Genomic DNA, 22,350 nt, shown 5'->3' on the forward strand with positions numbered 1-22,350 from the left:
GAGTGCACGGCCACCTAGTTTCCACGCCCTTTAATTACCTCCGCGTCGCTACCAGCGTTACGCGCAGCATCATTGAAGAAAATGTCATTACAGCTACTGCTGAAGAGCTGCGTCCCATTCTTTCGCATAGCAAACGGTTGCCAGAAACCTCGATGAAAGAGAAACAGAGTCGTTGTCCTGTCCAGTCGATTCTTTGTTCGAGGCACTCGAGTCGAGTCCGTCTACCTCCAACGATCCGACGAGCTTCGTCATCGGGGACATCCTGCAACCGTGTCTCAATGGCGGATGCCCAGACGGCATCCATCTTTGGACGTCGAACTGGAGGATCGATGCACGTGCTTATTTTTCTTGGCTTTTTTCGTTGAGCCGAGCTACGCTTTGGAGATCGCGTGGGTAGCACAGTTGGTATTAGCTGTTAATCAGCTGCATACATTATCGTCGAAACCAGACGCGTCTCACCAGCAGGGTCGCGAGGAAAATCAACCCTGAGGAGCGTTCTTCCACGCGTGCGACCATCGCCCCCATCGAAATTGGAAGTGTTCCCGTGGGCGAGGTTCACAGAGCCTCCAAGTCGTTCGCGAAAACGATTTCGAAACGCGGCTGAGTCGCACAAAGGCTGGTGCGTTGACCGTCCTTTCGAGGGCCCGGACACCGTTGCCCTTGGGATTCCTTTCGCGAATACCTGCGCAGTCTTCTCCGTGTCCAGCGTAAACCAAGATAAAGCTCTATAAAGCGGGTATAAAATTTGCTCGCGTCTCCACAGCGAATAGGCGATCCGTGGAATAGGCGTTTTTAATTGCCGTTCGGTCCAAGGACGACGAGGAACACGGAGAACGGTCGAGCAAGCGGGACCTTACGGCCCATTCGGTTCGCTCGATGTACACGTTCGTTAGCTCTCTACCCTCGAACCCTCTGATAGGTACTTTTCTTTCGTTCCACGGCTCTTTCTTTCTTTTTCTTTTTTCCTGTCACGACGTCGTTACGTGGCCAGCACGGAAATCTATATGACCGTGCGGGGCAATTAACGCGTGCGCGGGTTAACGTTCTCGTAGTTGGGGCTGGACCCTGCGATTTCTTGGTTTATGGTTCATTGTAATCGTGTAACGAAAGATCCACGGGGCAATCCAACGTGATTCATCGAGGCTTTAACGCTGTCAGTGTTGTCTAGCGAGGAGCCTTCGATAAGAGATGGTCGTAGCTCGGAAATCGATGCTCGTATTATTCCTCGTTTATTCCCATAGAGCGTGGCATTGTATCGCGAGAGACGCGAGCGGTTCTGTTTCTCGTTGGAAATGAAAGTTTCCTCGTCGCTGGTTCTCGTGACCCACAATTGGTCATCGAACAATGAAGAATGGAAGGATGCCTCGCGATATTGGCAGCGAGACAGACTCGCGGACAATGCGAAAGAGAGCGTCTCGAGAATTAGTCGCGTTCGCGGAAGAGGGTGCAGAATTCGCGATATCGATTGTACCGCGATTTCCACCCACGTTCGCGAGAAGCGCTCTCTCGAGTTTCAGCCGATCCTCTGCGCGTCGAAGGAGAGAAAAGAAAGGATCGCGGGCGGCGCAGCAGACGTCTGCACCGTCTCTAGAATGTCGTATGCTAATTTTCTACCTTCTATCCGCGGCAGCCACGTGAATCGTGTTAGCCAGCGTCTCCGGTTGCAAACCGGAAATACATCCGAGCCAGCGTTCGAATGAGACGCGCGGATTCTTTTCTCTCGCGGCTCCTCGTTCTTCTGTCGCTCGCGCGAGATTATGTTACCGTTGCTCACACAGCGTCAGCTGGGTAACGAACGTTTCCACGTTTTCTACAGTTTTCAGCGTGTTTTGTATTGAACGATTCTTGACGAATTAATTCAAGTCGCGAGGTGAGATTGGTTAGCAATCGTTGACGATTCTTCTTTTGTTTTGTGAGGAATTACAGTACGGATTGTGGTGACGTAATTACCATTTCGCGATATGGGGTTGTTCGTGTTTAAGAAATTTATGTTTCTTTGATCTTAAATTCTGGTTAAATGTCTACGGTATGTTACCCAGAACTTCGTGCAGTTTAATCGAATACTTTAATTATCGCCTTGGCAAACTCCCCTGAACGTCTTAATTATCGGGTTGGCAAACGCATCAGCCTTGGTAAATCACGCGGTTGCGTAACAGCGTCTAAGACGAACCCTTAACTCGGCTCAAAAGTTACGTGTCCATGAATCGAAGAGTCGGCTTCGATCAGCTGATTCGATCTTAACCCTTTGCGCTCGACGACTTTTTCGGTCGGGCGTCGCTGCAACTCGAGACAATTTCGGGCGTAAATGAATTTATAGAAGAATTAACATATGAAAGTGTTATATATTGATATATCATCTGTGTTTACATTTTCGAAAAGATAATTATCGAAGTTTAAGTTCTGTAGTGGCGTTTGGTGTGATATTTATACAAAGCACTTACCAGAACATTCTGAGTTGCCAGGATCTTGTGGGTCATCGCTGCTACTTCCGGATTCACTGTCTATTACACTAATTTTTCTTCTAATTTTTCGTTACTGCTTACACTTGCTCGAAATTAAAAACGAGTGGTGGAAAATTTCGCGATACGCGTGCTTGCTACGATCGTCGAAACTGTACTGAAGATAGACACATCGTATTTAAGACTACAGTCGTAGAGAAATTTGACGTCACAATGTCACTTTCCAACCGAAGACATAAACAGCCTAAGGGGCTTATTCGCGAACCAATACTTCGCATCTATCAATTGGAGATAACGAAAATCAACGTAAATACAGCCGCTCGAGTTGCCACGCGAAACATCGTGGCGAGTCGAGAGTCGCCATTCGAGCGCAAAGGGTTAATCGTTCAGCACCTCTTGCCGCTTTCTTACATTTTCTTACACTATACCACCTACTTTGAATCTCGATTATTCATACACTCACGTCTCTGCGCGAAACGCAGTTGCTCGAATCGATCGCCTCGCGAATCTCGAGGCTCTCCCGCCCAGCGTTAAAGTAAGTACCGTTGCTTGCCTGATTAACAAAATTGAACGCCACTTTTACGATTCATCATGCCCTTTTCCCTCCTCTTCTCCTCTATATCGCGTAGAGCAGCTTGAATTTCCGCATCAATCACGCGAAAAGAGTCTACACCATCCCATCAGTCGATGCTTCTAATCACGTCTCAGCTTCTCAGCCACCCATCCGGCACGATTTTTCCATCTCCCGGACGATCGATCGGTAAACAGACGTCACGACCGTCCATTACAGCGAAGGGGCTCGGTAAAAAGAGAGAAGAGGAAGAAGAAGAGACAAAAAACGAGCGAGGAGGGGTAGTTGGGGGGGTGGTAAATGGAAGTACATCGTCCCGTTAGTAGCGATGCATAGGGAGAAGATTATAGAGATCGGAGGCAACTGGCGGCAGTTTCATTATTCTTAGAATCCAAGGTCCAACGTTCGTAACGAGGCCCAGAGGACGCTTAGCTTTCCATTTCATGCCAACAACATCTTACCTTCGTTGCGAGAATAAACCTGCCGGTCTCGATGAGACGCGCGCGGATCGAAAGCGCCCCGCGTTCTGACGATGAGATACGCCTGGTCCCCGCCGCTAAATCACCGAGGATCGTCCGTGGTCGCGTAACGAACCGATCTCACGCGATCTCGCGCCGGTTGGTATCATAATCGCGGCGACCAGGCGGACCATGGACAATCGTCCACGGTTTCACGTGGTTCAGAGAGGGCTACGTGGATCGCGTGCAGCCTGCGACCGGAACACGCCCCTCCGTCGGCCGTTCGGTGATCGTTGCTCGACAATTTATGGGCCGATTCCTCGCTAGGGGACAAGAGGAACGTTGGGCACGATGGGATCGCTTTTCAAGCTTTTTCACGCTACGAAAAACGATCGCGATTCAGAGCGATTGTTTGAGAGAGATTCCGTTCACTCGCGGTCCTTCGCGATGGTACGTTTGTCTGTAGGAGCATTCTTATTCGAGGGAGGTTGGAATTTTAATTGAAAAGTCTGTAGAAAAACGTCTCGACGATCGACGCCACGCGATGTCTATGCATCGTGTTAAACAAACGGGTGAAGTTTACGTCCCTAAACTTGGCTCCGTTTGTTTCCTCGCAGAGTGTGTGTATCTGACGAGAAGTCGTAAACCGTTCCTCTAGATCAAAAGTGAAATCGAGCCCGTGAAAAGCAGAGGTTACAAGGTAGATCAGACAGGGTCCGTTGGACAGTGTCATTCCTCGGCGAGTTGTTACGTATTCGCGAGGAAAGCAAGCCTGTGCGTCGAGAGGAGACGAGCGAGCCAGCGCGCGTTCCAAACGGTTAAAAATAGCGGGACCAGGGATTTTTGTGTGATGATTCGACGCGCGACGGAAGAGAATTCAAGGGTCGAGCTCCTGTTCCACGATTCCGTTCTGCCTGTCGCGATACCCGCGCGAGGACGCGCAGCGATCTCGTAGAAAAGTCTCGCGTGGAGAAAGTCGGAACCGTGGACGAGATAAACGGCGAGGAACGAGGGAAACTGGTGAACGTGGATTGCCTCAAATGAGAGAGCCAGGGTCTCCACTGGACGTCACCCGAGTTATCCGTCGGTGAACTGAGTGGAGCCGTTCGATAGACGGCGAGGCAGTTTTCGCCCGTTTCGTTTGAAAAAAAAAAAAAACGGCTAGGCTGGATTGTTCCGCCGCGAGATGGACGCCCTGGAATTGCAAGCAGCCCTGGTGAAGCTGGACCCGGCGACCACGGTGACGCCGATCGGCTCGAACGTGAAGATGATGCCGCCACCGCCGCCGCATCATCGAATCGCGTTCACGGTCGACCTTGACGAGAACGATCTGACGCTGGAGAACGCGAGGGACGTTGAGGGCGACGAGAAGTCAGCCGTGTCGGTGACGCAGACGAGCAACGCGTCCAGGAAGCTGCACAGCAACTGTTCGGCCCAGTTGACGGTGCCCAGCGGGCACCAGACGCACCCAAGTAACCAGCAGATAGAGGTGTCCAAGTGCGAGATGGCCGAGGTCAGGTGACGCCAGCCTTGCTTCGACCTAATCTTTTATCACACTTACCCGCCGCACAGGGGCAACAAGCATCATGCTAAGCATCACGCTAAGGAGAAGAGACATCATCATCATCATACAATGCATCATCAGCATCATAGGTCTCATGTGGTGAGTCAGTCGTTCTCTATTCGTGCTGTGATCGTTCGTTGTTCCGCGACGCGTTACCCGTTGCCCTCTTTGCCGTCGATACGCGCGCTGCTCACCGCTTCCGAAAGCGTACGCGCGTCTCGGTGATGTCCCTTTTTTTTTCGTTCCCGTTCGATCGAACTGCTTCTCGAGTCCCTTTGATTTTTATCGACGATATACATACCAGTTGGTCGTGTTTAATTTGGCTTGCGTTCGAAGCGTGGACAGACGATCGAGAAGGCACGCGGCTTTTGGTATCGGTTCACCCTGTTGGTTTTTGTTACCGCGCTGTAACGAATCGTTTGTCGATCGCGATACTCCCGGAACGCGTCGATGTTCTGTCATTGCCAATAGGGTAATTGTCTCGTGTACCTCTGTGTGTAGAGTATGCGTTATTAGGGCATGCATGATGCACACCGCGTAGTGAAATCACATGGTTAAGCATTCGGATGAGAGCGTTGTTATTACACATTGCCGAAGGCCAATGGTTTCGATTGTTACACGGATATCTAAATCGCTTCATTAATCGCTAAATTGGCTGTTTTATTCGCGGAAATGGTAAATAGAGAGGAGCGCAGGGGGTACGATGCCTCGCGGCGACTAATTTTCATAGATTTCAAGAACGAAAGCCGCGCGTATCTGTGCCTAGAAAATTCCATTCGCATGATTCAACGGAGCTGTTGAGACACGTCCCGGAATCGTAAAAGTCCGGCTCGCATTTCGTAATTAGACAAATGATTTTAAGCATGCAATATCGCCGGCCTTGATTACGCTCCTGAAATATCATTGATGGAAACGGTGTGCTTTGTCATTAGCGTCCATTAGCGTTTCAGCTGCGTCCATTTCTCTTGCGCAAAGTCCTTTACGCCCGAAGCCTGCCTAGAAACATTCTTACGCCGGTGTGTACGTATTTATATATCCCCGTATACAACCAGCTGCGTGCATTACAAACATACGCACGGAATGCTATAAAGTGTAGAGCGAACAGCAAGGCCTAGCGTTTCGACCGCCGTTGGCATTCGCGCTGTGAAATTTTCACGGACGATTCTAGCTCCCAAAAACGAGATAAAAACCAAGGAAAGCTAATAAATTCGTCTTTGAAAATTCCCTTGTATACGTGCAGTAACATACGCGCTGAAAATAGTAAAAATCCCTCTTCTTAAAGAACGAATCTTCAACACCAATTTTATTCTTCTTCGTCCTCGTCTTATTTCCATGTTTAACCCTTCACTCGCTTCTAAGTCCCATCAGTGGCAGTGTTATATTAATTTAAACGCTTCGAGATCGATTGGTACTTCGAGCTCCGCTTCTATCTGATTAATCACCTTAGCGACTTGCAATGAAGATTGTACTGTAGATCGTTTGCTTGCACCTAAGCTCGCGAAGAAACTGAGTAAGTAAAGGGTTGAAGCCGTCCGTTGGGAGACTTTCACGCGGAAATAGCTGAACGCTCGGTGGAACCGTAAACTGGTGCACGCAGTCTCGCCTGGTTCTAAGCGCGTATCTTACTCGCGAGCGGAGGCAGCGCGTAATGGGCCTACCGCGGGGCCACTTAGCCGCCTCAGCGTCGGACTATCGCTGGTAGCAGCCGCGGCGCGGGCATTAATGGACGTATTTCCGGGACACGAGGCCAGCCTGCGGCGTAAATGAGACGGGGAGGGTGGGACGACCGCGCGCTCTGACCTGAATTTCTTTAAGGGCACCAGACCTGGAAGAGTGGCCGCGTGCTCTCCAACAGAGACACGTATAACCCATTTAAGAGTCCAGAGGGATCTTTTGACGATCCTCGCGTTGCTGAGAGCGACTGGATCGAACTCCATCGAACATGCAGCGCTTAGTCCTTTGCAAAGGTCTTCTTTCGATTATCTCGCGCGTTTTCCGCGAGTTACGCGAACTGATAGAGAAATTATTCGAATAGACAAATGACAATGAGAAAAGAAAATGAGCACAGTGGCGGGACCAAGCGTTGCCAAGGTAAAAGTGAGGGATTTCTACCATTCGGTTGGCTGAGTAATATAAAAGTTGTTTTATAGGAGATGTTAATCTTCGTTTATTTAATTCTAAGGAAATTACCCAGTGGAGATAACGATGCCTTCGAACGAAACGTGGCAATAATTTTTGCGTGCGGAGTCGTTCGAAATGGAACGTTTTTCTTGGAGAACGGTCCAGCCTTCCGAATGGATAGGTTGTCTGGTTAGATCACGACGATCGATATTCAACGTCTCGTTCGGTTGTGATTGATGGCGTCGATCGTAATTTATGTGGATATTCCAAGCGTGGAATTACGCGTCCATAAGTATAGGCCCGCTACTGTATTTAATAATAAAATTGCTGAGACCGTCGCGCGCGCGGAACGGTAGAAAGTTGTTAGGAAGACCGTTTATTAAAAACATCGTAGCGTCGTTGTACCGTGCGCGAATAACTTTCACACTTCCAAAATCCAAAGCTAAACCCTGATTTCTCCTTCGCTAATCTCTCTTCTCTACCTTTCAAACCACTTTCGTTGATCTGTTATTTCAAATTTTACCAATACATTTACCATTTTTACCGCGGATGTTTCACTTTCGTGTTCACGTTTGCTTGTCGAAATGGTCCAACGAATTCTCTCGAAAACCATCGTCCCACCATTTTCTTCCGATCGCAAGTTAATATCAACGACGAATCCGAGCAGGATTAAAGAGAGAAACGGAGAAATGAAAACGTAGCGGTTAAGCAAGTCGCGTGCACGTGCAGTTGAAAATTGTAGTTGTCAGAGGATTGAGAGACGTGAATGGATACACGGTTGGTGGTGGAAATCCAGCAGATCATAGGACAGGTTAGTAAAAAGGTGCACCGGGGGCTAGACGATCGGCTATCACGCGAAACGCGTATCAGTTGTGTCGCTTGAAATCGAAACCCGGTCCCGTACGATCGCAAATAATGTTACAGTCGCTTTTGACAAGGCGGCACCGTTAACCCTTCACCACGGCTACGCCAGACATGATTCATATCTGTTCGACATTGAAGCCATTGGCGTAACGTTACGCTCTCTCGTTCTGGGGTGTGTAGCTCCTGAGGTGCGTAAACTCTGCACGAGAAGACATTACGTACCTCGATTTACTCCTTATCGCTATCTAGAATCCACTCACGATATCGTACACCAAGTAACAAAGGATTCTCAATAGAACGTTCAACTTTTTACTCGTCGCATCTTGTCGAATTTTCCAGCAAGTCGTACATATCGATCGCTCGTTCCTCCTCTCGCGTGATTAAGCAACTCGTACAGTTCGTCTGTCTTAAGGGCGCATCCGCGAAATTGTTCTCCAGTCTGTCTATTCGAAATATTTAATATCGCAGTCGCGTTGCTCAGGTTAGCCATTATTAGCGAAATGGTCCAAGTGTAGTCGCACTAATTTCACTGTACGTAGACCAAGCTAGTCGTTAGGTAGCGAAGCAATCGAGGGTGATTCGAATCGACGCCTGCGAGCGTGCACAGGCCGCTTAAATCGATCGAAAATTACCAGTCAAGAATTGGATCAACCTTGTCGTGTCTACGAGGCACGTGTAACACAGAGACAATACCCGCAACATCGCTGGACGCGTTTCCTCTCGTGTAGCCTGTACAGAGATCGATAACGCGAACCCTGTAACTCGGCCACCCCGTACGCTACTGCCCTCCTATCGACACGCGAAACTATTCCTCTGGTACGGGTCTGCTACGAATTCGCGTCACGAATTCTGTGTGTGTGTGTTGAAAGAATACAAGCTTCTATCGTAAATAGACACGAGATGCAACTGAAAGAGAGATAGAGAGAGGAAAGGTAAATTTGAAAAAGTAACAACTACGTTCGACGACTGCCTGTCTAGTCGTAAAGTTGAGCGAGTTTGAAAGGCACGCGAATCGAGATTCAGAGGAGAGCAGGTTGCGAGAAATATTGGAAAATGAAAAGATACACGGTGACGAGTAAACCTGCCCCTCCGTTATTCACCGATTTTACTGAAACTCGGTACGGTTGTAGAGCAGTTGAAAATATTGGACACGTATTTTTCTTTTTCATTAGCAATCGACGTTTCCATACGAATCGCTGTATAACACCTTAACACCTTCAAATTCAAGGGTTGATTTCACCCGTCGAATGTTATCAAAGCAAACAGACCAGCTTGAAGGATCGCAAAATCGATACTGACGAAGAGGAACGTTGTAAGGTTGCTCAGATTTTCAGTTTGTGCTTGATAACTGTGTCGATGCTTGATAAAAGCGTGTCGACGAGGACGTTGATAGGGCAACGGATAGACGAGGGTAGAAAGTTGGCCTGGAAAATTGGCTGCGATCGTAAACTATGCTTTTACGTCCCTCCCAGCAGCGACGGTGTGCAAGTGTCCTTTATATCTCCTTTATCTTCACGTCCGCCACGGAGAATGCAAATTGGCTTCTTCCACGGTGCATCTGCCGCGCTAATCGTATGCACACACGCGCTGCTTCCACTCCTTCTGGCCGTTCTGTCGTGCATTGTTCGCGATATAAGGTGTAACACGTTCGATCGAGAGTACGGGCCCAGTACGTGATTAGACTGCTGAAGAAGGACAGATGCGTTCTACCTGATCGCACTGATTGACGTGGATCTGCATTCGCCTGACGACATCGCATATTTTAAACAGCGCGCGCATTAATGCCCTCAGAGGGAGGCGCAGATGGGTGGCATAAATCCTCGAGCGAACAGTGTTCGACGCTCGAGTTACAATTTCATTTCTTACTTGCGCGCGTCGATCAACGATCGAATATGATATTTAATTTCGATAGCCCGTGAAAGTGATGATAACGATTGAAATCGTGCGTGCAACAATCGAGTCGACGCTAGCGATGGAACTTGTTATTCGAAATCGAGCGGCCAGAACCGCGAGAAGAAATGAAATCACTCGTAATGGGCTTCGATGAGTTCATAACGCGATGTCGGGATGGGAAATAATGAGGACGAGGATGAGTCGTTTAACTGTCGTAAGAAATGGTGATTAATCGTGAGACAATACGGCGAATAAAAGTCGAAGCGTAAAAAAGTCGGAGGATAGAGGCGTAATAGCTGGCACGTTGGCGGCCGTGAAAATCGCGATCGGAAAAATGAAGTAACGCGAGCGTAAAAGTGAAAGTGTAGAAATGAAGGATGCTAGCTGCGAGATTCATCGTTAAACAGGAGAAATCTGCGATTCTTATTGCGAGACTCGAACGGTTGCACCGTTTAATCATCCTGCGGCTCGAAATATTGCTATTTCACGTGCGTATGTAGAACTATGAAAGGATCGTACGAATTGATTTCTCCGTCTGACATCGGAATTTAAGGACGTTGAATTCTTCCAGTGCCTGCCAGGCATCGATGTTTTAACGCGAGTTATAAAAGCACGCAAAGGGAATAGAATTAATCGATACACAAATGATTATTGCTCGATCAGATGAGCCGAGTTAGAACGTTTCCAAGGATCGACCGCGAGCAATTTACTAATTTCAGGTGTCATATCTGGCCTGGAAGCCATGTTCATTAGCGAATACCCACCGAGAGGATTCAGAACCGCGCATCTACAGCCAGATCCCGGAAATTAGTTACCACGTTGCTAATATGGGTTTGCGCGAATTAAAACAACCACTTAAACCAACATCCCCCCTATCTAACGACATAAATCACGCTTATCTTCTTCTGTTTACTAGTTAGTAGAGTTTCCTGGAACATCCAGAGAATTTAGAAAAAAACTAGCTATTTTATTACGCGAACAATCTCCCTCGTGGAAAGCGTGGCCTTCCTTTTAATTAAACAATAATCAGGCATCGAAGATATTCGAGTGCAGCGTTAACGAAGCGAATTGCGTTCCTAGCCGGGGAAACGCAAATTCGAGTTACGTTTTCGATTTAATCAAGCGTCATCGAGTATATCTATAATTAAAATACCTTTTCTATTTTGTAATAATAGAAAGAAGATAGTACCAATCAGATTTTGCCAAAAACAGAATATCGTCTGAGTTTCGTTCGAACGAAACTCGTCGACGTTCCTCGAGATTCTTTCAAGAATGAGTTGGTCCTTTGATAGAATCGTGAGAATTTAACGAAACGTTCGCGAGTCTCGATCAAAATCGCGATCAATCGATGGACCACCGACGCGTTATCTAAAATGCCACGTTTTCTGGCGAACCACGCCAGGGAACCCTTATCGGAAATTCCGCGGGGCACGGATGGGAACCGCGTCGCGTTTCCCACCCTTTTATGCGGATCACGCGTGCTGGCCCGCGCACGAACCTCTAACGCGTTCGTATTCCGCGTGCAGCGAATCCGTTTCCCCGTATGTCATTTGTAACCCGCGACGCACGCGGGAAGTAACTACTCTCGCCGTGAACGCGCGCGTGTTAACCCCTTCGCTGACAGGACAAGACGGTTGTAGTCATAAAATTACCATGCGCATGGGATGGAACAAGCGCTCGAAGACTTGTACGGAAAATAAAACATTTCTCTCTCTATCTCTCTTTCTCAGATCCATTGACTTCTCCGCAATTCAGCTTTTCGATATTGTTCTTTTTTTTTCGTTGAATTATCAGTCGAGCGTGAATGCGAGTGTCTCCGTGGATTTTTTCTTTTTTTTCTCGCCTCTCTGTTTCGAGTAACGACAGCCAGTGTATCCGTTGCAGGACGTTAACCGAATGCGTACTCGTATACGGACCATCATTCGTACGCGTAACCCCATAAATTCTTTATACCTCGTACTTCATATCCACGTCCTCGCGCGACGTTACTCCGTCACTCACCCCCGTCGCGTGCGTTTTCACGTAATTTCATCTCGCCAGAGGGGGTGGCGCATCGCCGCAATATGCGCGTGGATGTACAGCGGCACATAAATTTCAAGGGATCCGCGGTCTCGTATTATTTTCGCGTTTTGTGGCCACGTGCGAGCACCAATTCAGAAGCCCATCCTTCTATGCTGGATTTTAAATATAGCTGGCGAGCACAGTCGGGATTACCATTCAGCTGCGCGTCCGTTTGCTTCGCTAGTTTCGTTCTGCGAGTCTTTTCGCGAGGGGAAGAATCGCGCGGGACTCGTGTTAAAACTGCACGGGTCTTTTGAACGTAACGTTTCCGCGATTTTTGTCAAGCTGTAACGATTTAATTAGTTTGATAGGAATCGTGACGATGAATTTTGCGAGGAGTCGTCTGAAATTTGGAGAATAGTAGAATATAGGAACTGATGTTGAAATGTAGAAAGTTATTTATAGACACGAGAGAGAAATTGAAAAATTGTTTGCGGTTAATTTCGAGTGATTTATATCTGAAACCATGAATCGTACACTCGCTCATACTTTGTACGTTCTAAATGACGATCTTTCTCTTTTGTGTTCCAATCATCCTCGTTTCATTACACCATTAATCATTTGAATGAACACCATACAACCCAAACAATTATACGTTTAACTTCATCAGCGCCCGCTTCCGGCACCACTTTTACCATTTACATTTCGCTACTTCAATAGTCACTCCAACGACATCGTACATCCTCCATATAATTACGTTCCAGCTTAATTAACAATACCCGCGTTTCGACCATTTCTTTCCCCCTCCCCCTGTTTCAGTCTCGCTTCTTCACCGTTGCCGTAATTAGCCCCGCGATTCCGTTCCCTTTTACCAGCGTTCACCGTCGTCCGAACACAATTGCTCTCGTTAACCTTAAATCGTAATTAGCGCGATCCAACCAACTATAACACGATCTCCTATTATTCTATCGCAACGGAACGCTGTTACGAGGAGCGTATCGCGTTCAAATCTGATCGTAAAGATGACTTAATAAAGCATCAATCCCGCTGGTGGAGCAGGAAACGCCCTGAAACGCGATTTATTAAGATTTCCTCGCGAATACGAGGCCTGGCGCGGGGCACGCGGCGATCAGTAATTTATATGCCACTTACACGCACTCGCACCCTCTCGAACCCGCGCTGGTTACCCCTCTTCATTATCGTTAAACCGGCTGCAAAGGCGACCCCTGAGCTCCAGGGCCGCGCACCCTTGTTTTCGGTGGCACCCTCCGCTTCTCTTAAAGGGCCACCGTACGGGTCAGTATTTCAATCAACGGCTCGAACAGTGACTTAACGAAGCTGAAAGAGACCGACGGAGAAACGGGCCGGCCCCGTTTTTCTCTGCTTACACGCCGGACCAAGATTTAAGCCGGATCCGCACGGGGGATGAGTGTCTACTTAAGGGCTTCTGTTGGCCGTAATAGAGAACGTTGACGAGCGGACGCCGGTGAATCGGGTACGCTCGAATATATCCAGCTGACGAGCTGGGGATTGGATATGGAATACAAACAAAGCCACCTTTAGTCGACTGTGCATTACGTCTGGAAATCTTACATTGGGTACTCGATATTTCCAGTTACATTTTCGTGTAACATTTGCACATACTTTTTCGATGATGGAAAAATTATGGAACAGTTTACATTTCATCGATCTTTCTCTGAACGGTTTTTGAAAATCTTACATTGGGCACTCGATATTTCCAGTTACATTTTCGTGTAACATTTGCACATACTTTTTCGATGATGGAAAAATTATGGAACAGTTTATATTTCATCGATCTTTCTCTGAACGGTTTTTGAAAATCTTACATTGGGCACTCGATATTTCCAGTTACATTTTCGTGTAACATTTGCACATACTTTTTCGATGATGGAAAAATTATTGAACAGTTTATACTTCATCGATCTTTCTCTGAACGGTTCTTTGAAGTTGCTGTTACACTTACATAGGTTAGATACAGCTTCCTCTAATCTCCTTCAGAAAAGGACCGTCGAAGGTCTCCAGCGAAAATCCCTCGCCTCCAATCCGACTGCTCTCAACGCCGCATACGACAGGGTATACGCTCTCGAATCCGGATCAATCGACTTACAGTCGATCTCGAAGCTCGTCCTTGGTCGAAATTGGGCGAACGGATTAAGAGGGGATGTTTCAGCTCACCGAGCGGATTATCGGCTATAAATGTTCGCCCTGCGTCTCGATACAGGGAATATTTGTCAATCCAATATAGACTACATCTAACAGAGATCGTTCTCCAGTCGCGTGATAGATTTCTAATAAAAATATCAACGCCTCCGCGGTATTATTCGAAACGTCGAACGCAAGAACGCGCAGCGAAAATCCCCATTGTCCTTCGCTCTCTCGTAAACACCTGCATCCGGTTTGCGCGATCGAGGGATGTGCGTGACTTCGCGTGAATTCGCGTCGCATCACGGAGACACCGGACCCATGAATCGAACCGTAATTTCCACGGCAATTTCGTTAAACACCCCCCCAGACCGCGCGACACACGAACGGGGATTTCAAAGAGGAGGAAACGCGCTCGATAACGCTTGGACGGTCGCGTTCGAACAGGGGGTGGAAAAAGAGACGCGGAGACCTTGACCACCGGGTTCTGCATCGACGGTTATATTTATTCCGGTGGAGCACGGGCTAGCCTTCGAAGAGGAATCGGTATTAATAGACAGCTCGTGCACTCTCTCGTGCAGTTCGATTAATTTCAGGTCCCTGATCGTGATTTTCCAAGGCACCCGCCGCGGGGCCACTCGACACACAGGGATCGGGTGTTCGACCCTTAATAAGGTGGCCTCTAATGAATATTAATTACGTCGCTGCGCCGCACACGCAGCGATCGAACGCGCGCACGACCTCACCGTTGATACACGCGACGCTGCAATTTGTCTTTCACGGGAACCGTTCGACGTTTAATGAGGCGCTTGAGAAATGTTTCACCGCCGGTTGATTGGTTGGGTTACGCTCGATTTTTAGCCGACCAACATTTTGTAACTTTCGGCGTTCCTTCTTCGTCTCCTTCTTTATCCTGTCAGTCAAGCACCGCGATCTGTCAGCTCTTTCGGTATTTCATTTAGCGTTTCGTGTAGCGCGCTGATTATAAAATAAATTAATTAACCGAATCGATGTTGCAACCGGACTCAGTCGACTTTCAAAACTCCTTTTCCGATTAATTTATGATAAAATATAATGTAAAAAAATCTCCGTCCACAGTTGAAGTTAACTTCAACTTTTTCTCGATGATTCACTTGTATTACTTGAAGAAACCAATTATCGATGCCACTTTATCGAGATCACTTTTTCGAAAGAATTTTAAATCAAGCAGACAGTTATATCTGTAATATATAAACCACTTAAGGAGCTGTATCGCCAGCTAAAGTTTCTATAATCCCTAATCAATCGTCTCTGGACTAATACCACTTCCACGCGTTCTCTTATCGTTCCATATATTTGCGCCAACAGCGTCCAATCATCCAATAACAATATTCATATCACCGTGCACCGTTCACAGCGGCTTGTAACCCCTGCACGCTGGGAACGCCGCGTTTACCGGACAAATTGCACAGCCCCGTACGCTCTAATTCAGGAAAGCGATTTAGATCGCAGCGCAAAGTATCGAGCAGTGCACACGATCATCGCCAGTTCGGCCCACGCGAACCACGCCGATACGTTTCTATCGAATGCATAAAGAAGATTAAGCAAACAGGATTGCACGAAGCCCGTACGAACGTGTTGCGGTCCCGTACGCGAATTGAGAGCTCCGCGATTTTATCGCGCGACCACACCGGACTTTATACAGCACTGTGCGCAAATTTTTGGCTCGTTGCTGCGCGATTATTTCTACGTAAAAGGGAAAAAATACGAAGCTCGAGAATCAGAATCGAGGATATAAACGGCTACAGAATGGCGATGCAGCAACAGTGACTATGGCTGCTCAGAGGTCTTCGTTATTGTGTAGCGTGATGTTATAGATTATGAATCAGTCGACTGATAACTCTGCCAAGTCTTTTTTCAAACGAAGAATCGCCAGATTTGCAATAGTTGCCTCTCGTCTTTCCATTTTCTCATGGTTCTCCAATTTTTGGTATTAATCGAGCAAGAACGCAGCAAGTAGACGAAAGTCTGAAGAAACGTGTAGTTTTAAGAGAAGACATATCTTTGTTACCAAACTTTCATACGAACGTACTGAATGCGACGACTTTTGAACGAGGGTGTATTCAGAACCGAGCAAAAAGAAGGAACAATTTACACGCAAGTTTCTGTTGCGAATGGGAACATTGAAAATGCCAGTCACTCGGCCTTCGCGGTTTAAACTTCACGGAACGGCGGATACGTTTGATGCATTTATTGGATCCGCCAACGGAAATAACGACGCGTTTCGAGCGGTTCGTTTCCGGTGGCCGTAGAAAATCTCATTCGAGCCGCGGGAAATTTGATTAATCGAACCAGAGGGCGGCGAACGAATTTAGAATTCTCCCACTCTGCGCTTCTGGTCCCGCTTTCTCGATACGCGAGCTCGTTTCCCTCGTCATCCGACAAACTTGAAAAGTTCCGAGGTTCATCGTACACTCGAAGGTTTCGACTCTCCCTCTTTTATTTTCGAGCACAAAGCGTCAGACGGTTCGAAGATGCTCTTAAAGTATCCGTTCGTAAAGTAGAAAGGAAAACAAGTAACTTTCATAGGTTTCGAGGTATGAATTTGTAATACCATCGCAATGCTCGCACATCTTAAGTAGAACACGCCTAGGGTTTCCTCGGTTGGTAATACAATGTTAACACGCGCACTTGATCCGACGCGTGAGTTCCCTTCTTGTCACGTGTTTGTACTGGATTAGCTAATCTGAACACGTAATGGTAAAACGCGATGGTTTTTATTGGCGTACGTACGTCACAGGACGGTACGCGCAAAGGTTTCGCTGGATCGATCGATCGATCGACACGAAGACGTTTAAAGAGACGAGCGAGAGGATCGAGAAAAAGAAAGGATTTTAAGAGTCTCTATTTACGACAGACTCTAGATACTTTCTGAGGGATGAACACACTTGAGAATCACCTTTTAGATCGTTCCTAGGTAATGTGATTACACGCTAGTTTTATAGCTGTTGCGGTTTAGAGAAAGGCCGATGCATTGATCTCTATTAGCCGAGGTCGCAATAAAAATACGGATACCTTCGGAGGGTCAAGGATGAAAAGTATCAATATGGACACGGTGCAGCCTATTTACCATACATTTAGTTATGTTTGCGTACTCTAAATTGATTTTGCTCGACCTCGACTAACAGACGACGTACCATTTTTCGTTTACCCCGTTATTTCCTGAAGCCGTTTAACTTTCCGCTATCGCCGCGCTGTATTTCTTCCGTGTAACGTGACCAGCTCTCTGTCGCGCGCATTGCTCGCGCACGAAACCGTATTGTCCACGGGGCCAACGAAATTCGAGTCGTTCCACCGTGTAATAACGAGAATGGTACCGAACGGTCGTGGTGTACGCGCACGTTAGACACGGTTCGCCAAGCAGGTTCGCCAAACGCGAACAATGATGGTGGGCCCCTTACTGGTATTGCTAATACGCGACGGTGGCTGTCCAATTAGAAATGGCTCGGTCCACCGTCATCTCTATTCATCGACGGGCTCTGCTCGTGTCAGCGACGTCGACAGGGCCAGGAATCACCGGTTCACGTTTATACGAACGCGCACGGTCGTTTCGATTCTACTTGCCCGTCCAGTTGGAAGCGACTCTATCTACTGCGCGTCCGTCCACCCGATACTGGGGCTTTATCTGCTGCCCTCGCTGCTCACTGGATCCTCGTTCGTGTTATATGGTCCAGCAGGGCCCAGGATCATTGTTCGCGTTCGCACAGCGATCGAGATGCTAATTTCGGATAATACCAAATTTAATGCCGGTATATCGATGTTACGGGCAAGGTAGGCGGTCAGTTTTGCCACGTGTTTGCTTGTAGATCGTAGGAAAATTAGAGATGTCAGTTGGCTATGGATAGCTGTTATCGCGTTGCTTATCGTATTTAAACATGGGAGGAGTTATTCCTAAGTCGAATCTATTTTATTTTATTTTGAAACATGAAAAGTCGCGCTCATGAATGGAGGGTTAAAACAGTCGCTCAGCAAGCGAAAAATTTAGGCTAGACAACCCAATTCTTTTTCTCCTACAGTGTTATTTCGTAAATGTGTTCCTCCTTCTAACTCTTTAGATTTTCAAGTATCTCCACGACGAATCGTTCGACAAATATCCGCGGAGGTATCGCGAAACGCCCCACATAAACATTTTATTACTCGTACATATGTGCACGTATAAGCTCTTCCAAGCATGACCTTCGACAAGCTGACAATTCCATCCACCCACAAGCCGTGTTTCACGAGAGAACACCGTAGACAAAGCGGATACGGATCTGTCCCCGCCGCCATCGTAAGTCGCGACGAAATGGTTGACAGGACACTCGCGGGCGTCCTCGAAGGACGGCACTTCCGGAGTTGGCGCGTCGACAGGGATCGTACGCGTACCACGGCCCCGCGTGTCCACGTTTCGGACGTTTCCACGAGAGTTCCTCGTCTCTGTTTCAATGCAAAACGCCTCGACTGTACGGCGATTCGCGCAGGAGTTCGAGCGACGAGGAATCGGGTCGAAGGAGAAAAAGAACCGCGATCGGAATAATTTCAAGGCGGTCATTTTTGAGAATTGTTCCTCCGTCTCTCTTCTCGTATTTTTTTCTCCTTTTTTTTGTTTAATATTTAAAGAACGATCGCGTGCACGTTCGTTATGTATGGGAGCAAATAAACTGGATAAATATAAGCGGAAGGTCATAGTGGACAAAAAAATTGTACTCCCATCTTTCGGTGAAATCCTTGAGGAGTGTGTTTGCTCGACGAGATTGAGAAACGTCGGTGTATAGATCACAACTACTGTCGTTTATTCCACTGTTGCATACGATCCTAGTTTCTACTGTTTTTTCTTTCTCCTTGCCGTGAAATCCTCTGGCGGACGCAGATTTTCGATCGACGAAGATCATCTTGTAACAGCGGTTCGAACAGCTCGAGACGGATGGTTTTGTTAGTCCTTGAGAGATTGTTTGCTTGACGGAATTGTGAAATATTGGCGCACGGATAGAGAACACTGTCGTTGATTTAAACGACGATCTCAGTTTATGCGTCTTCTTTCTGCGAAATCCTTGGCAAAAATCTTTCCTCGATTCTGTCTCGTAATGGTGTCTTAATGATGCTGCGATCTCTCCACAAATCGCTTGCGGTCTTATCGCGTCTCGTTCGCAATGAACCTTCAGAGAACATTCTGCTCGACGATTGTAAGATATTGGTGTAATTCACTTGAGCGGTAATTTCGCTTCTTTGCCTTTAATTTTATGGAAAATACGCGGAAATCGATACAGCCGCGATGTTCCGCTCGACGGATAGGTAATGGCGAACGAACATGGCGCTGCAATTAATTGGAGAATAAATTGTCGCTACGAAACAATCGTCCGACGATACTCGCTGGATACTTTTGCAAACGCAGCGCTCGATTTAAAACTCGATCTTTTTTTTACGCTCGCGATCGTTAACGTCATCGAGGAGCTATTTGTTTTAGAACATTGTTGTTCCTCGTAAACGTCCGAGGGCACGTTCTGTTTTACGCGTTTCCTTCGCCTCGCTCGGCTAGAACGGGGGCGCGGATCGAAGCGTTGCAACCTGTTTCGAAAAAAATAAACCGAGCAAAGAGCACTTGACCCGAATGAATCGAGATAAAAAAGAGTCGCACGACGATTCGATCGCTGCTCGCGTCGAGAACCCATCGGCGGCGCGAATCCGCGTCGGACGTCGCAGAGAGAAACGATCCTCGTTACAACAGTTTAACCTGTTTTCTCGTTAAACCGAGTTAGAGCGTCGCTTATTAAACGGCTCGAGTGGGAAAGAGGCGGCTACCCCCGGTGTCTTATAATAGCACCGAACTGCACAGAGAGATACAGCGGCGCGAGCAACATTCTGCTAGAAAGTCATTAACGTATTTAGCTTGGACTTCCTGGCAATTACGAGTTTATTAAGCGAATGCCTGGAAACAGTAAATCGAACGGTTCTTCATACATTCGCGAACTCTCGAACGGTATCTATAAAAAGAAAAAAAGTAACTTATGGCACCGTGTTACGTGACCAACTTCCCGCTAATATCTGTCTATCTGATCTCATTAGACGAATTAGCAAAAATTGTTTACATACACACATTTATATGTTTCCTGAGCTCGAAACTGCCACTGAGAACTTGTTTTCTTAGACTCACGTCCTGTTGCGTCGAAGTACCTAACACGACCCATACTTCAAGCATCGCATAGCTGAACAAAACGATAACGTACCCAGAAACTCGAACATTGATCGTACTCGTACAAACACGCGATCGATGGATCGTCGTTGATACAAATCGTACAGCGTGCGCATAAAATCACGAACGAACGTTGGTCGCCCCTGGAAGCCACGCTAATTGTCGCGAATTATTTCGCGAAAGTGGTCGAGGGGGTGAAGAAAGGGAAGAATCGCAGGAACGAGACGCGACGCGGATGGCGGAGGCGAAAAATCGGAAGCGCCAGCGACAATGGCATTCCAGTGTCGCGGCTCAGGCAGAAATTGTAATGCGCGACGGTGGTTCGACGCGTTCCGCGCCGGATGAGCGCGATATTCGAGCGGAGCTCGTCGGCTACGCGTATGCACGGACACGCGTGAAACAGCTAGGCGGAGGTACGCGCGAGGCACACGCGTCGAGCGTCCGCGATCAGTGCCCGGCCGACCATCTGTCCCGAAAGACGCGTGTCCTCGCGTGCCCGCGGAAATTAACGCGCCAACATCCCCCTCGTCGCTCTCCAACGTGCGTGGAAACCAGTGAGAAATCCGCGTTACGACGATACGCACGTGTATCGATAGTTCGTTGTTCGGTTTCGATATTGGTGAACAGCGTTGGAGTAGTGTAAGGATCGTTGGTCAGTATTTCGATGCTTTTCGTTAGTATTTAAATATCAAGGATCAGTGTTTCACGTATCTTTTTAAAATTAAACGTTACGTATATAGTTGTTATTATGTACCAAAGTGTAGGAAATGCTTTATGTTCTCCGTTTATTAATTTTATATTGGTGGCTATAACGATACTGTAACCAGTAATTAATTCTATACCAACAGAACTAGTCGCTGTTAATGGTAGCAAAGCACTGATTAAAAGTCGATTTAAATACTGAACAAAAGTAGATTTGAATGCTGACCATTTAACTTGTCGACGTAAATTAAGTATGTTACCATTAATTCTTGATTAGATGGTTGTTCGGTTAGTTGGGGAAATGTATTAGTGAACTCGACTCGATTTAGCGTTGTAGAAACGGATTAGTTCGAGGGTTTCGACGGAAAATTTGCGTCTCGTAGTATAGGTTGAATCTCTCCTGATTTAATAGGCAGAGATATTTTTTCTGAAGCTATAATCTCGCTTAATTTATTCGGCTTGCTTTGTCTCCGTTCTCTTTGTGTATATATAAATGGGATTCGAGCGAGTGGAGCAGCTGATTTATTTGCAGAATAACGAAACGCGATAAGGTGAATCGTTATTTATAGAGTTGTATGCGAGCCCAGAAGGGTGTTCCTCTTCGTTAAGAGAGGACGGGTGCGTTCGACGCGGCTGGTGCAACAAAGCCACGTAGATTCAGTAGTTGGTGGTCGTTCATGGTCAGACAAAGTGATTCAAGTGGTGCGGTCGAACTGGCAGTTCCTCAGCGCTGGGATTCGCTTTCCGTTCGTAGTTCTTTGATGCCTGGCCACTTGTTTAGTAAACCCGTCCTGGTATTTTCGATCGTGAACTTTACTCGAGGCTGTTCAAATCCGTCGCGAAACGATGCTTTGCTTTCCATTCGCAAATGCAGAACGCTGAAATTCTGAATTTACAAATCGATGCTTTCATTTTTCTAAAGATTCTCCAAATTTCTCCATTAATTATTACGGTCGTTCTTCAGATTTAAAAATGGTCCACGCTCGTTTGGATTTCACTTTTCGGTGTCCGCTCCTTTATTTTTCAGTCGCGAAACGACGTCGCGGTTTACGGCCGGTTATTCACTTTCGATTCCCCTCTCGACGCGTCTCCCACAACACGCGACAGAGAACGAACGACGAATATTTACGTAGGACTCGGTGGCCGTTAAACGACGCGTTTCGCGGTTCTTCCAAAGCAACGAGAGCCCGTCGTGCACCGCCACACCGTCTGACGAGAGTAAAGAAGTAAACGGTGCGGTGTTTGCACAGCCCGCGCGATCTAAACGAGCCGACATTACGCGCGCATACGCTCGTGTTTGCGTTAATTTGTTAACCGCCGCGGCAAGTTCATATCCGCCAGCCATG

General features: G+C 47.3%; 2 protein-coding genes across 4 annotated transcripts in view; both read left to right on the forward strand.

Annotated features, from left to right (window-relative positions):
• The window catches only part of LOC143422070 (uncharacterized), a 149,422-nt gene that overhangs the window by 29,655 nt on the left and 97,417 nt on the right, over window positions 1-22,350 (forward strand). The gene's annotated exons all lie outside the window — the stretch shown is intronic.
• On the forward strand, window positions 4,675-5,140 carry LOC143422103 (uncharacterized). Its single transcript, XM_076892510.1, has one exon. It carries the CDS (start codon window positions 4,675-4,677, stop codon window positions 5,008-5,010), a length of 336 nt encoding a protein of 111 aa, XP_076748625.1. The 3' UTR covers window positions 5,011-5,140.

The sequence above is a fragment of the Xylocopa sonorina genome, chromosome 3 (assembly GCF_050948175.1).
Source record: "Xylocopa sonorina isolate GNS202 chromosome 3, iyXylSono1_principal, whole genome shotgun sequence".
Classification (NCBI taxonomy): domain Eukaryota; kingdom Metazoa; phylum Arthropoda; class Insecta; order Hymenoptera; family Apidae; genus Xylocopa; species Xylocopa sonorina.

What these genes read in the sequence shown, in the direction of transcription:
- LOC143422103 (XM_076892510.1), top strand. Translation starts at nt 4,675, where the DNA reads ATGGACGCCCTGGAATTGCAAGCAGCCCTGGTGAAGCTGGACCCGGCG.